Below are 16,173 nucleotides of genomic sequence, written 5' to 3' on the forward strand. Positions count from 1 at the left end.
CCATTTATGTTCTATCTTTGGTAGCTAGTACAGTGCCTAGCATATAGGGGGCATTTAATTAAGCTTCGATGAGCAGAAGGATGAATAAGTGAGCCTCAAAAGCAATATATGCCAGCCAGTGTAGGTTGAAAACTTGATGGATCCAAAGCAGTCTCACAAATCATCTGCCCCCAGTCCGAAGCCACATAACTGAAAAGTCACTGCATAATGTAGCATTTACACGCAGGCTGCCTTCACGGCTACGGAGGTTGTGGGCTGGGTCCTGAGTAAACACAGCCTACACTGAAAAGCCACTGTGGGCTCTGGGAGTTCTTTCAAGTTCCTCTGGGTTCTGAACTTGATTTGCAGCTGGAGCCAAGTGTCTACGAAGTACCCCCCTCTTTTCGGCAATTGAATTATTAACTAAAAGAAAACCATCCAGTGTAGCAGTTAGCAGTGGGCTGCCAGTGGTAGAGAAATTTTATTTTGTTTACTCAGAGTGTTTGCACCTAATCTATTGAAGAGTAGGAATGAGCCCTCAGAAAGCAATTCAGAAGACCTGGTTCTGAAGGAAGACAGGCTTTGGACTTGGTAGGGAGGCAGTTCAGGGCAGCCAAGGAGTGGCGCTGCAGTGCTACCCCTCAGGACAAGACTGATTTCCAGGTGGGTGTTATCCACAGCTTCCTTCTGTGCTGGCTTTTCAGGGACCCTGGGAGGGCCCCAGGGCTCCAGTCTCCCAGATACCTCCTGCAATCCCTGATTTGAATTCTGCATCATTCACTGAAGTCTTTGGTCCTTGTTGAGATGCAAATGCACAGAGAGGGACAACTCTGGAAAGGAGTCTGAGTTTAAGTCTGACTTTTGCAACTAATAACCCTATGAATACATCACTTTACATCTCTGGGCCTCGGTTTCTTTACCTATAAAATACAGATGAAAGTGCTACCTAACATACCGGGTTTTTGAGATTGGAATTACTTTGTTTTCTTTTTGTTTTTGTTTTTTTTTGGCCACACCTTGCAGCTTTTGGGATAAGTATACTGCAGTCTTCTATCATGCCTAACCTTAAGATCCTCACTTCTTTAAACCTCACAGAGTAACCACTGAACTCTGTCCTTTGCTTTGGGAAAGCAGGGCAAACTGACCATCTCTGCTGAATTCCCTGTGGAACTCTCAGCCCTTAAACATGATGACTGCTATTCCAGGGACTGTTCATCCTAGATCTTGCTCAGGTAGCCCATGTATTAATAGTAGGCAGTCCTGTTGTGCCCATTGGTATACTTGTACTTGTCAGGCAATGTACCCAAAACTTCATTTCCAGAAGAATGGTCATCATGTACATGAGACATGGTGAGAAGGCACAAAAACCCAACGCAATGATGTGACGTGTTAAATATCCCTCATCTTAGCCCATATGTTGATTTTGCTTTTTACTGAAGTATAACAAAGACACAGACATTTAAAAATTTACTTTGAGGAGTAGTGTGATAGAAGGGCCCGAGATGCTTGGCTTCTTCTCTTAGTCTGTCATCAGCCTATTGGACTAATCATTCCTTTGCCCTCCATTTCTCATTCAGTAAAGCCCAGCAATGAAGAGATGGCTTATAAGGAGACTTCCATTATTCTCTTTGGCTCCAGTGGCCCCTTTCCTCATGCATGGCTGTTTTCTGTGTTTAGAATGCCTTCTGTTGGCCAAGCTGGAGTCTCTACCTCACACTCCAAATTTACCAGAGCATGGGACCAAATGCGGGCCCTGCTGGAAAGAGGGTTGGATGGGGTTGTCTTGGTCCTGCCACACAAGGCTCTCTGGAAAGGGCAAGAGACGCCAGCAGGAAGAGGAAAGAGGTTTATGTAAGCTGCCCAAGGGCTGAGAAAAGAGCTATAAAGGGTCCCCAAATAGAAATGCATCCACAAGGGACACGGGAGCTCAAACAGGTGGAGGGGAGAAGACTTAATGCCAAGCAAATTTGTGCATTTTGATTGCTAAGTGTCTAGTGCCAATTTCTGAAACAAAACTGTGTTTGCAAATTTAAGTGGTAGTGGGACCATTACCTTGAAGTGGGAAGAAAATCCATGGACCCACTAGGAGTTTGGGGAAAGGGATGATAATCCCCATGAAATAATGTTCAAAGGAACAGTGGAAGGTAAAAACAAACTTGTGCTTTGATCACAATCCATGTATCACCTTTGTTCAACATGCCAACTCATATGCTTTAAATATATATTTTTTATTCATTTGGAGCCTCAGTTTACTGTCTGAAGATATATATCAAGCTGTGTGCAAATATTTTCCCTTTTTAATATTATGTACTGGAAGCTAAAACCACTCACTGCAGAGTTAGCAAATCAACAGCAATTAGGTTAAGGCATCTACAAATAACAGTAGGAATGTACACAGGACAATTTTCCAGGCACTTAACTAGAATTGACTTGGACCCAGATAGGTAGTGGGGAAAAGGGGAGAGTTATATTTAGTCTTTCTCCTCCATTCCCTACAGTGGGTATCAGGGTGGTGAACAGAAAAACAAGTGGGTTCTGTGAACGTGGGCAAATTGCTTAGCTCTCATTCATTCAGCTAACAAGTGATGGGGAAACAAGAAGTTGAGAAGCAGTCTCAAGGAAAATTCAAGTTGGAGGAGGTTGACAGCTGAAATCTAGGGATGATGCTGGGTTGTGATCAAGAGAGGGCAGCCAGAGCACATGGGAGATACTATATAGGCATATAGCCCCTGAGGGACCCACCAGACATTGAATTAATGCCAGAAGGGCATCCCTGCTCTGGGAAGACTTGCATTATCTGCATCTTGTGTTGCTAGGCATGCCATCTGTTGTCTTAGTGCCTGTTTACTTTTTATGTCATCCATAAAAAAGGTGGTCAAGCTTGCTTTAATTTATTTTTAAAAAGTAGGAATAGCCTTGGGAGAATAATTAGAATCCCACTGTTTTTTGTCAGCATATTTTCCTGTCTACTGACTTTTAAGAGGGCCCTGCCAAATAATCTGTGTAAGAGTAAATGAACAATTAAAAGGATTGCTCTGTAGCTATTTGGACTTGGTTTTTAAGGAACTTTATCTTCCTTCAGATGAAAAAATAAATTCTTAACTTCAGCTTCTCCAGATTCAACAAAAATGCACAATGTGTGCCTGCAGAAGCAAAAAGGGGAAAAAGATGGAAAGAATGACTCAGTATTCAGGGGAAAAGGTTCTGTTATGTGAATAGAGGGCATTGTATGGATTGATTAGGTGGTGATATTGACCAAATTATTAGGGGAAAAAATGGAGTAGTAGTAGGATCTTTTGAAATACTGCAGAGGAAAAGCTACGTATCAACACAGTATGTTAAAACTAATCCCTAAATGCCAAAGAAGTTGTCTAGCAAAATGATACTCGCTTATCCAGAGGTCTTCTGTTCTTACTCCAAAATGTCCTTTTCATCAGTATAACTCTAATAATTCTTGAAATTTAAGATTACACGAGTCAAAACAAGTTCGTTCACTTATGAAAAATCAAAACATTATATAAAAGCCAAAGTATCCTTTGACTGCCAACTCTGTGAAAGACAAACCCTCACCCTAACCAGAGATATCCACTGTTATGAGTTCAGTGGATACTATTCAGAAAAGAATGAGGCAGATCTATATGTTCTATTAATATAGAAGTCTCAACGTACTGTTGAGAAAACAAAGTTACTGAGTATACATTATACTGTTCTTGTAAAAAATAAAATACACTCGAGACAATACTATATTGTATCTATATATCTACAACATATCTATGTAGTTCTCTCTATTTATGTCTATACTATCTATATCTATATCTAAATCTAAATCTAAATCTCTACATCTAGTGAGTAGAAAAGGTTTAAAGGAATTTTCTCTTCTAGTCATGGTAAAATAGATTAGTTTCTTCTTGAGGATAAGGGACATTTAAAAACCTGTGCAAAATTTGATAACATGTACTTAAAGGCATTAAGCACCCAATAAGATAGTGAATAATTGTTAGACTCTGATCTGTGGAAGGGCAGGTGCTCAGAGATATCATAGAGATTAAGACCTTTTTCCCCCTGGGGGATTATTTACTCATTTTAGAGGGGGCTGCTGAGAGGATGAGAAACTGAATTGTTGTTTTCATAGCATTGTCAGGCTAAGGAAACTGGAAAATGACACACTGCAACCATGAAGGGGTGTTTCTTTGCTTTGTGTTGGGACCTCAATGCTTCACATTAGTGATAAGGTTATACAAAAAAAAGGCTGGTTCTTGCAGAAATTGCAACTCAGCTTTGAATAATCTCAGTTATGAATTTGGTTTAAAGTGAACTCATGTTACTTGGGCATGCATGTGCCTACCAGAAATAAATATATGTTCTCTGGAGGAAGAATACTTCATTCTGGGGAACAAATTAGTCTACAAACAATTTTGCAAGTAGATATCTGATCTACAATTAAAACAGGCACATGAGAGACAAAAAGGAAAAAAAAACAATGAAACCCAGCAGAAACAACAGATGATGAGAAGAGACCACCAGAGAAACCAGATATTGGAGCTATCAGATTCAGACTTTAAAAAAACCTATTCATTGTATTCAGGGAGATAAAAGACAAGTCTGAGAAATACGGCAGAGTACTAGAAACTATAAAAATGTAAAGTCTCCAACTAAAAATTATAATTGAAAAAAAAATAATGAATATTTTCAACAGAAGAGTAAACATTGCTGAACAAAGATTTAGTGAACTGGAAGATATGTTGGAAGAAAATATCTAGAATGAAGCATAAAGAGACAAAAGGAGGAAAATATAAGATAAAAAAGAAAATAATAGATACAGAGAATTCTGTGTGAAGATCAATCATATGATACCTTAAGTGAGAGAAGGAAAAGAGAGGAAGAATGGGGCAGAAAAATATTTTAAGAGATTATGGGGAACTTGCCTGGTGATGCAGTGGTTAAGACTCTGAGCTCCCAATACAGGGGGCCCAGGTTCGATCCCTGGTCAGGGAACTAGATCCCACATGCATGCCACAACTAAGAGTGTGCATGCCACAACTAAGGAGCCTGCCACAACTAAGGAGCACACATGCTGCAACTAAGAAGCCTGTGAGCTGCAACTAAGGAGCCTGCCTGCTGCAACTAAGACCCGGCACAACCAAATAAAAAAAAAAAAGAGAGAGATTATGGCTGAGAGTTTTTCTCAGTTGATAAGATATCAAGGGGAGTTCCCTGGCAGTCCAGTGGTTAAGACTCTGCACTTCCACTGCAGAGGACATGGGTTCAAACCCTGGTCAGGGAACTAAGATCCCACATGCTGTGTGGCACGGCCAAGAAATAAAAAAAAAAGATATCAAGCCACAGATCCTAGAGGACAAACAAAGCCATGCAGGATAAACACAAAGAAAGCTATATCCTAACCCTAACTCCTAATGTGATGGTGTTAGTGGGATTAGTGCCCTTATAAAAGGGACCTCAGAGAGCTTTCTCACCCTCTACCCACCATGTGAGGATACAGTGAGAAGACAGAAGTCTGCAACTTGGAAGACAGCCCTCACTAGAACATGACTGTGCTGGCACCCTGATCTCAGATTTCTAGCCTCCACAACTAGAATAAGTAGGAATAAATTGTGAGAAATAAATTTTTGTTGTTTATAAGCCAGTCAGTCTATAGTACTTTGTTGTAGCGCACCCAAACTGATGAAGAAGACAGCGGGGAGGAGGAACTATCAGCTAAAATTAGACTTTGAGGACTACTTTCTTTTCTGTCTTCTTCTTCTTCTTATTATTTTGCCTGCACTGAGTGTTGCCAGGGAAGTCCAAAGACTTTGAGGACTTCTGATGCTGACCAAGATGGAGTATGCCTCCTACAGTCTACCTGTGTTTTATTGCAGTAAAATACTGTGGACAGGGACTTCCCCAGTGGTCCAGTGGTAAAGAATCCGGCTTCCAATGCAGGGGATGCGGGTTCAATCCCTGGTCAGGGAACCCACATGCTGCGGGGCAACTAAGCCCATGCGCCTCAACACCAGAGCCGGGGTGTGGCAAAAACTACAGAGCCCACGCGCTCTGGAGCCCATGCACCACAACGAGAGAGAGAAAACCCCCATGCCACAGCTAGAGAGAAGCCCTCGCACTGTAGCAAAGATCCTGTGTGCTGCAACTAAGACCCAATGCAGCCAAATAAATAAATAAATAAGAACTCAAAAAAAATACTGTGGACAGAATAGAAAAAGCAAGTATCAGAGAACTCTGGGAAAGCACTGGACAAAATTCAATACACATTTAGTAAAACAAGACAAAACAAAAACCCCCAAAACCTCCCCGCAAATTAGGAATAGAAGGAAAGTTCATTAACCTAATAAAGCTATAAAATCTCTACAGCTAACATCATGCTTAATGATGAGATATTGAATACTTTTCCCTGTAACTCAGAAATCCCAGTCCTGATTATCTGTCCAAGTGAGTTGAAAACTAATGTTCACACAAAAATCTGTATGTGAATGCTTTTAGCAGCTTTATTCGGAATTGTCAAAGACTGGAAACAACCCAGATGTCCTCCAACAGGTGAATGGATAAACAAAACTGGGGTATGTCCACACAATGGAATACTACTCAGCAGTAAAAGGAATGGATTATTGATTCACATAATGACATGGATGAATCTTAAATGCACTCTGCTAAGTGAAAAATCCAAAAGGCTATATACTGTATGATTCCATGTATATGACATTCTTAAAACGGCAAGACTATAGGGATGGAAAATAGATCAGTAGTTGCTAGGGGGTGGATGTGGGAGAAGAGGTTGACTATAAAAGGGTATAACGAGGGAATTTGGGGGATGATGGAACTGTTTTATATGGTTCTGTGGTAGATACACAATTTTATGTATTTGCCAAAAGCCATAGAACTATAAATCAAGAGGAGAAAAGTTTACTGTGGGCAATTATTTTAAGTCAACCACCAACATGGAATTCAGAGTATGACAAATGAATCTAATTCTATATAACATATTTATTATATTCGACATAGCCACATTGAATTGGGTGGGTAAAAAAAGTTGCTTACCTGTGTAACTTTGGAAAACAGTGTTTTGAATGAATACTGAAATACTCAAAGACAAAAAGAACTGTAGGAAAAACTATACTCTAGTTGGTAAATTTGTTTCTTACAGGGATGTGTATTCATAATCCTGAAACTATTTTACATGTATACTAGAGTTGAAAAAATAAGTACATGTCTTGTAGATAATGATAACCAAGTTTCTCACTGCTGGAGAAAGAATTTACTGTATGCCAAGGAAGAATGTCTGTGGTGCTAGACTGAAATCCAAAGCATCAGTATAAACTCACGGTTTCTTTTTATACATATACAGAGAGGTAACACAGAGTACATGGGTTAGCACACACACAGACATACCTCATTTTCACTTCGCTTTATTGTGAAGGTGTTCACAAATACTGCATTTTTTACCAATTGAAGTTTTGTGGCAACTCTGCATTGAGCCAGTTGCTCACTTCATGTTTCTGTGTTACATTTTGGTAATTCTCAAAATATCTCAAACCCTCCAACAAAAAGATTATAACTCACTGAAGGCTCAACTTATGGTTAGCATTTGTTAATGATAAAGTACTTTTAAACTAAGGCATGTACACTGTTTCTTTAGACATTATGGTTAGCATTTGTTAATAATAAAGTACTTTTAAACTAAGGTATGTACATTGTTTCTTTAGACATACTGCTATTGCACACTTAGACTACAGTATAGCATAAAAATAACTTTTATATGCATTGGGAAACCAAAAAATTCATGTGACTCACTTTATTTCAATATTCACTTCATTTGTTACACTTGATTAACCAATGTATTATTATTAACTAAAGTCCATAGCTTACATTAGGGTTCACTCTTTGTGTTGTATAGTTCTATGGGTTTGACAAATGTATGTCATGTATCCACCATTACAGTATCATACAGAATAGTTACTGTTTTAATAATTCCCTATGCTCCCCCCTCTCTCTCCCTTCACCTCTTGAGTCCCTGGCAACCACTGATCTTTTTACTGTCTCTACCTTTTGCAAAATGTCGTATACCTGGAGTAATATAGCATGTAACTTTTTCAGATTGGCTTCTTTTACTTAGAACAGACATTTAAGGCTTCTCCATGTCTTTTCATGATTTTTAACTCATTTATTTTTATGCTAACAATATTCCATTGAATGGATGTACCACAGCTTATCTGTTGACCTACTGAAGTACATCTTGTTTGCTTCCAAATTTTGGCAATTATGAATAAAGCTGCTATAAACTTTGTATGCAGGTTTTTCTGTGGACATAAGTTCTTGACTCATTTGAGTAAATACCAAGAAGCACAAAATGCTGGGTCATATGGTTAAGAGTGTGTTTAGTTTTATAAAAAACTACTAACCTGTCTTCCAAAGTGGCTTTACTCTTTTGCGTTCCTACCAGCAAAAAAATAACAGTTCCTCTTGCTTTACAACTTCACCAGTGTTTGGTACTGTCAGTGTTTCGGATTTTAGCCATTCTAATAGGTATGTAATGTTATTTCATTGTTTTTTAAAATTAATTAATTATATTTATTTTTGGCTGTGTTAGGTCTTCATTGCTGCATATGGGCTTTCTCTAGTTGTGGCGAGTGGGGGCTGCTCTTCCTTGCAATGCACGGGCTTCTCATTGCGATGGCTTCTCTTGTTGCAGAGCACGGGCTCTAGGCGCACGGGCTTCAGTAGTTGCAGCACACGGGCTCAGTATTTGTGGCTCGTGGGCTCTAGAGTGCAGGCTCAGTAGTTGTGGCACACGGGCTTAGCTGCTCCGTGGCATGTGGGATCTTCCCAGACCAGGGATCAAAGCCGTGTCCCCTGCATTGGCAGGTGGACTCTTCACCACTGTGCCACCAGGGAAGTCCCTATTTCATTGTTATTTTAATTTGCAATTCCTGTATGATATATGATGTTGAGCAGCTTTTCTTTCTTTTTTTAAAAAATAACTTGAGCATTTTATTATCTAATTCCGGAGATGTTTGCCATACTTTAACTTGGTCTATAGAAGCAAATAAGGCACAGAAAACTTGAGTAGCTTATTTTTAAAATTTCATCATGATAGAAGGGTAGTAGCCCCTATATCCAAGTACGTATTCATAATTCCATTTCTAGATTTCTGAAATACCAAAAGCTCTGAAAACCAAATGTTGTTTTTCTTTACTTTTGTTTTTTAAATGTTTAGCATGAAAACTAAGTTGGCAGCAAAACTTGACCCAAACAGACAGGGTAATTTTAATCCTCATTTATCACACTGTGACCATTCATGTATTTCACTGCAGAAATATTAATTTGTTTAATTACAGGGGGCCGCTGCAGACCCCACTCAGAATGTATATATACATAGAGTATACTGTCAACAAACAAAAAAATAAACATAGACACACTTTCTGAATTCCAAAAAGTATTAGTTTAGTTATAGTTAACAAACTTCACATATGAAAATTCATATCTAAAAAAATATAAATTAAGAGGTGATTTAAGGAACCTCCATACAGTTCTCCATAGTGTCTGTACCAGTTTACATTCCCACCAAAAGTGTAGGGGGGTGTCCTTTTCTCCACACCCTCTCAAGCATTTATTGTTTGTATGTAGATTTTTTTTTTTTTTTTTTTTTTGTGGTACGCGGGCCTCTCACTGTTGTGGCCTCTCCCATTGCGGAGCACAGGCTCCGGACGCACAGGCTCAGCGGCCATGGCTCACGGGCCCAGCCGCTCCGCGGCATGTGGGATCCTCCCGGATCGGGGCACGAACCCGCGTCCCCTGCATTGGCAGGTGGACTCTCAACCACTGCGCCACCAGGGAAGCCCCTGTATGTAGATTTTTTGATGATGGCCATTCTGACCAGTGTGAGGTGATACCTCACTGTAGTTTTGATTTGCATTTCTCTAATAGTTAGTGATGTTGAGCTTCTTTTCATGTGCTTTTTAACCATCTGTATGTCTTTGGAGAAATGTGTATTTAGATTCTCACCCATTTTTTGATTGGGTTGTTTGTTTGTTTGTTTTGATATTGAGCTGAATGAGTTGATGTATATTTTGGAGATTAATCCCTTGTCGGTTGCTCTGTTTGCAAATATTTTCTCCCATTCTAAGAGTTGTCTTTTCGTTTTGTTTATGGTCTCCTTTGCTATGCAAAAGCTTTTAAGTTTAATTAGGTCCCATTTGTTTATTTTTGTTTTTATTTTCATTACTCTAGGAAGTGGATCAAAAAAGATCTTGCTGAGATTTACATCAGAGAGTGTTCAGCCTATGTTTTCCTCTAAGCGTTTTATAGTATCTGGCCTTACATTTAGGTCTTTAATCCATTTTGAGTTTATTTTTATGTATGGTATTAGGGAGCGTTCTAATTTCATTCTTTTACATGTAGCTGTCCAGTTTTCCCAGAACCACTTATTGAAGAGACTGTCTTTTCTTCATTGTATATTCTTGCCTCCTTTGTCATAGATTAGGTGACCATAGGTGCATGGGTTTATCTCTGGGCTTTCTATCCTGTTCCATTGATCTATATTTCTGTTTTTGTGCCAGTAGCATACTGTTTTGATTACTGTAGCTTTGTAATATAGTCTGAAGTCAGGGAGCCTGATTCCAATAGTTCCGCATTTTTTTTCTCAAGATTGCTTTGGCTATTCAGGGTATTTTGTGTTTCCATACAAATTGTGAAGTTTTTTGTTCTAATTCTGTGAAAAATGCCATTGGTAATTTGATAGGGATTGCATTGAATCTGTAGATTGCTTTGGGTAGTATAGTCATTTTTACAATATTCTTCCAATCTAAGAACATCTTATATCTCTCTGTTTGTGTTATCTTTTATTTCTTTCATCGGAATCTTATAGTTTTCCGAGTACAGGTCTTTTGCCTCCTTAGGTAGGTATATTCCTAGGTATTTTATTCTTTTTGATGAGATGGTAAATGGAATTGTTTCCTTGATTTCTCTTTCTGATTTGTCATTCTTAGTGTATAGGAATGCAAGAGATTTCTGTGTATTAATTTTGTATCTTGCAACTTTACCAAATTCATTGATGAGCTCTAGTAGTCGTCTTGTAGGGTTAGCATATGATCCAGCAATCCCACTCCTGGGCATATATCTGGAGAAAGCCATAATTCGAAAAGATATAATTATTTTATATAATACAAAAAGGCACATACACACCCCAACGTTCATTGCAGCACTGTTTACAATAGCCAGGACGTGGAAGCAACCTAAATGTCCATCAACAGAGGAATGGATAAAGGAGATGTGGTACAGATATACAAGGGACTATTACTCAGCTATAGAAAAGAATGAAATAATGCCATTTGCAGCAACCTGGATGGACCTAGAGATTGTCATACTGAGAGAAGTAAGTCAGACAGAGAAAGACAAATATCATATGATATCACTTATATGGGGAATTAAAAAAAAAAGGTACAGATGACCTTATCTACAAAACAGAAATAAAGATGTAGAAAATAAACTTATGGTTACTAGGGGGTAAAGGGAGGAGGAGGGATAAATTGGAAGATTGAGATTGACATATACACACTACTGTATATAAAATAGATAACTAATAAGGACCTATTGTATAGCACAGGGACTCTACTAAATACTCTGTAATGGGCTATATAGGAAAAGAATCTTAAAAAAGGGTGGATATATGTATATGTATAACAGATTCACTTTGCTGTACACCTGAAACTAACACAACATTGTAAATCAACTATACTCCAATAAAATTTTTTTAAAAAAGAGGTAATTACTTACTGTTCAACATGTAAGCATTTATCTAATCTCTCTGTTTTCAGAAAGGGGTCCTACCTGTTTTATCTTACCTCCTACTCCTCCCCAACCTGTTTTACCTTCTCCAGGTAATAAACCTCCAGGCTTCTCTAAGGGGTGGGCAGCTACCTGACTGTGTGGAGTTCTTTTCTTTTTTATTGAAGTATAACTTACTTACCATATTATGTTCTCAGGTGTACAACATAGTGATTCGATATTTTTTGTATATTACAAAGCAATCACCATGATAAGTCTAGTTACTATTACCATACAAAGTTATTACAATGTTACTATATTCCCCAAGCTGTACATTATATTCCTGTGATTTATTTATTTTACAACTTGAAGTTTGTACCTCTTAATCTCCCTCACCTATTTCACTCATCCCCCCACACCACTCCCCTCTGGCAGTCACTAGTTTGTTCTCTGTATCTATGACTCTGCTTCTGTTTGGTTATGGTAATCTGTTTTTTTAGATTCCTCATATAAGTGATATCATACAGTATTTGTCTTTTTCTGTCTGACTTATTGTTTCACTTAGCATAATACTCTGCAGGTCTATCCATGTTGTCCCAAATGTCAAGATTTCATTCTTTTTTTTTAATAGCTGAGTAATATTCTATTCTCTCTATATACTACATGTTCTTTATCCATTCATCTGTTTATGGACACTTAGATTGCTTCCATATCTTGGCTATTGTAAATAATGTTTCAGTGAACATAAGAGTGCATATATCTTTTCAAATTAGTGTTTTTGTTTCCTTCAGAAGAATTCCCAGAAGTAGGATTGCTGGATCATATGGTAGTTCTATTTTTAATTTTTTGAGGAACCTCCATACTGTTTTCCACAGTGTCTGTACCAATTTACATTCCCATTAACAGTGCACAAGGGTTCCCTTTTCTCCACATCCTTCCCAGTACTTGTTATTTGTTGTCTTTTTGATAATAGCCATTCTGACAGGTGTGAGGTGATATCTCATTGTGGTTTTGCTTTATATTTTCCTGATGAGTAGTGATGTTGAGCATCTTTTCCTGTGCATGTTGGCTGTCTGTATGTGTTATTTGGAAAAATGTCTATTCAGGTGCTCTGCCCGTTTTTTTTTTTTGTCTTAATTAGGTTGTTTGTTTTGCTGATGTTGAGTCGTATAAGTTCTTTGCATATTTTGGATATTAACCCCTTATCAGATATATGTTTTGGAAACTCTTCTGCCATTCAATAGGTGGTCTTTTCATTTTGTTGATAGTCTCCTTTGCTGTGTGCTTTTCAGTTTAATGTAGTCCCATTTGTTTATTTTTGCCTTTGTTTCCTTTGCCTAGGGAGACATATCCAAAAAACCATTACTAAGACCAGTGACTAAGAGCTTACAGCCCATGTTTTCCTCTAGGAGTTTTATGGTTTCAGGTCTTATATTTAAGTTCTTTTTAAAATTTTTAAAAAATTAATTAATTATTTTTGCCACACTGCGTGGCTTGTGTGATTTTAGTTTCCCAACCAGGGACTGAACCCGGGCCCTTGGCAGTGAGAGCATGGAGTCCTAACCACTGGACTGCTAGGGAATTCCCTTAAGTCTTTAATCCATTTTGAGTTTTTTTTTGTATGGTGTGAGAGAGTAGTCCAGTTTGATTCTTTTGTATGTATCTGTCCAGTTTCCCCACCACCATTTATTGAAGAAGTTCTCATTTTCTCATTGTATATTCTTGACTCCTTTGTTGTAGGGCAAGTTATTAATTTCCCGTATAAGTGTGGGTTCATTTCTGGGCTGTCTGTTGTGTTCCATTGATCTATGTGTCTGTATTTGTTCTGGTACCATACTGTTTTGATCACTGTAGCTTTGTAGTGTAGTTTGAAATCAGGGAGCGTGATTCCTACAGCTTTGTTCTTCTTTCTCAAGATTGTTTTGGCTATTTGGAGTCCAGGGGGCCCCGGCTCTGTTGCCAGCCTGCTGGTGGGTGGGTTAGCCCCTGGAGATAATAGGGTCCCCAACCTTACTTGTTACATAAGTAAGCAAGTTTTGCGACCCATTCTGTGTCACTGAAATGTGCTGCCAGTGGTGACTGTTTTTCTAAAAGAACTCTCTGGAGCAGCTCTCATAACTCAAAAACTCTGGCCAGTGATCTACATTTAGAAAGCCATCTCACTTCTGTGTTTAAGAGAAGATGTGTGTGCTCTGCGTCCATCTCCTCACAGAGCTGTGCAAACAGATGTGAGTTAAGGGCATGTACTTTAATGTACACGCAGTCAAACCTCTCTGCTAATGATAATCTGTATTTGCAGCCGCTCCCCAGCGCTAGCATCACTGCCTCAGCTCCACCTCAGATCATCAGGCATTAGATTCTCATAAGGAGCGCGCAACCTAGATCCCTTGAATGCACATTTCACAGTAGGGTTTGCATCCCTCACATGCGCAGTTAACCGCAGGGTTCGTGCTCCTATGAGAATCTAATGCTGCTGATGATCTGACAGGAGGTGGAGCTCAGGTGGTAATGCAAGCAATGGGGAGCAGCTGTAAATACAAATGAAGGTTTGCTTGCTCACCCGCCGCTCACCTCCTGCTGCATGGCCCCATTCCTAACAGGCCATGGACTGTTACGGTTCTGTGGCCCAGGGGTTAGGGACCCCTGGGCTGGAGGGAGGACTCCAGAATGGTGCTTGCATCAGTGTCGTTGTGGTAGGACAAGCTCCCCCAAATGGCTACTAGCAACATCTGTGTCCCCAGGAGGTGTCTCAGTTGCTTTTTGTCTCTTTGGGAGGTTCTCCAAAGTCAGCAAATGGATCTGAACCAGGCTCCTTTGAAATTCCTGCCTCTCAGCCGAGTCTTGGAGTATGTGAGATTTTGTGTGTGCCCTTTAAGAGCAGAGTCTTTGTTTCCTACAGCCCTCTGGCTCTCCTACGCAAGCTCCACTGGCCTTCAAAGCCAGATGTTCTGGGAACTCGTTTTCCTGGTGCAGGACCCCAGGCTGGTGAGCTCAGTCTGAGGCTAGGATCCCTAACTCCTTGGGGAGAACCTCTGTAATTATGATTATCCTCTCATTTGTGGGTTATCTACCTGAGGGTATGGGTCTTGGCTATATTGCATCTTTGTCCCTCCTATCCATCTCATTATGGTTCTTTTTTCATATCTTTAGTTGTGAAAAATGTTTTCTGCTGGTCTTTAGTTCTCATAGATAGTTGCTCTGTAAATAGTTGTGATTTTGGTTTGCCCATGGGAGGAGGTGAGCTCAGAGTCTTCCTACTTTGCCATCTTGGCCACCCTTGATTATCTTTTCATATGCTATTTGCCATCTGTATATCTTCTTTGATGACGTGTCTGTTCAGATCTTTTGATCATTTTTAAGTTGGGTTGTTTGTTTTCTTATTGTTGAGTTTTAAAAGTGCTTTGTATATTCTGGATACAAGTTCTTTATCAGATATGTGTTTTGCAGATACATTCTCCCAATCTGTGGCTTATTTTTTAATTGTCTTAATTAAACTGCCTTCATTTTTACTACTTTTTTCTTCAACATATGACACGGCTGTGGAGAAATTGGTATCCTTACACACTGTTGGTGGGAATATGAAATGGTGCAGCCACTTTGGAAAGCACGCTGGCAGTACCTCAAATGCTGAAACAGAATTACCTTATGACCCAGAAATTTTACTTCTAGATATATACCCTAGATATACACCCAAGAGAAACAGGAACACGTGTCTGTATGAAAATGTATTCAGGACTTCCCTGGAGGTCCAGTGGTTAAGACTCTGTGCTCCCAATGAAGGGGGCATGGGTTTGATCCCTGGTCAGGGAAGATCCTGTATGCCACATGGCACGGTCAAAAAAAAAGTGTTCATAAATATTCATAGCAGCATTATTCATGACAGCCAAAAAGATGGAAATGACCATCAGTGAACAAATGGATAAGCGAAACTGTGGTATATCCTTTCAAGGAATATTATTTGACCATAAAAAGGAATGAAGTACTGGTACATGCTACAACTTGGATGAATCTTAAAAATGTGCTAAGTAAAAGAATCCAGTTTCAAAATCCTAATTATTGTATGAATACATTCATATAAACTTTTAGAAAAGGAAATCTATATATTATACAATGGAGTGTTATTCAGTGTTTAAAAAGAAGAAAATCCTGCCGTTTGTGACATGGATGAACCTTGAGGATACTATGCTAATTGAAAGAAACTGGACACAAAGACAAATACTGCATGATCTCACTTATATGTACATTCTAAAATAGTCAAATGCACAGAGGCAGAGAGTGGAATGGTGGTTACCAGGGGTTGGGGGTAGAGGGAAATGAGGAGATGCTGGTCAAGGGGTACAAAATTTCAGTTATGCAAGATGAATAGGTTTTGGATATCTAATGTATAACAATGTGAATATAGTTAACAATACTGTTTTG

At 39.1% G+C, this 16,173-nt stretch overlaps 1 protein-coding gene across 1 annotated transcript in view; it reads right to left on the bottom strand.

The window, feature by feature from the left end:
* Positions 1-14,337, bottom strand: part of SUSD5 (sushi domain containing 5) — a 58,996-nt gene extending 44,659 nt beyond the window's left edge. Inside the window, 1 exon segment of the mRNA XM_089919874.1 lies at positions 14,326-14,337. Coding sequence (XP_089776000.1) covers positions 14,326-14,337 — 12 coding nt within the window.
* Between the last annotated feature and the right edge of the window lie 1,836 nt (positions 14,338-16,173).

The sequence above is a fragment of the Delphinapterus leucas genome, chromosome 10 (genome assembly GCF_059928025.1).
Source record: "Delphinapterus leucas isolate spDelLeu-1000000601 "Yukka" chromosome 10, BTC_Dleu_Yukka2, whole genome shotgun sequence".
Taxonomy (NCBI): Eukaryota; Metazoa; Chordata; class Mammalia; order Artiodactyla; family Monodontidae; genus Delphinapterus; species Delphinapterus leucas.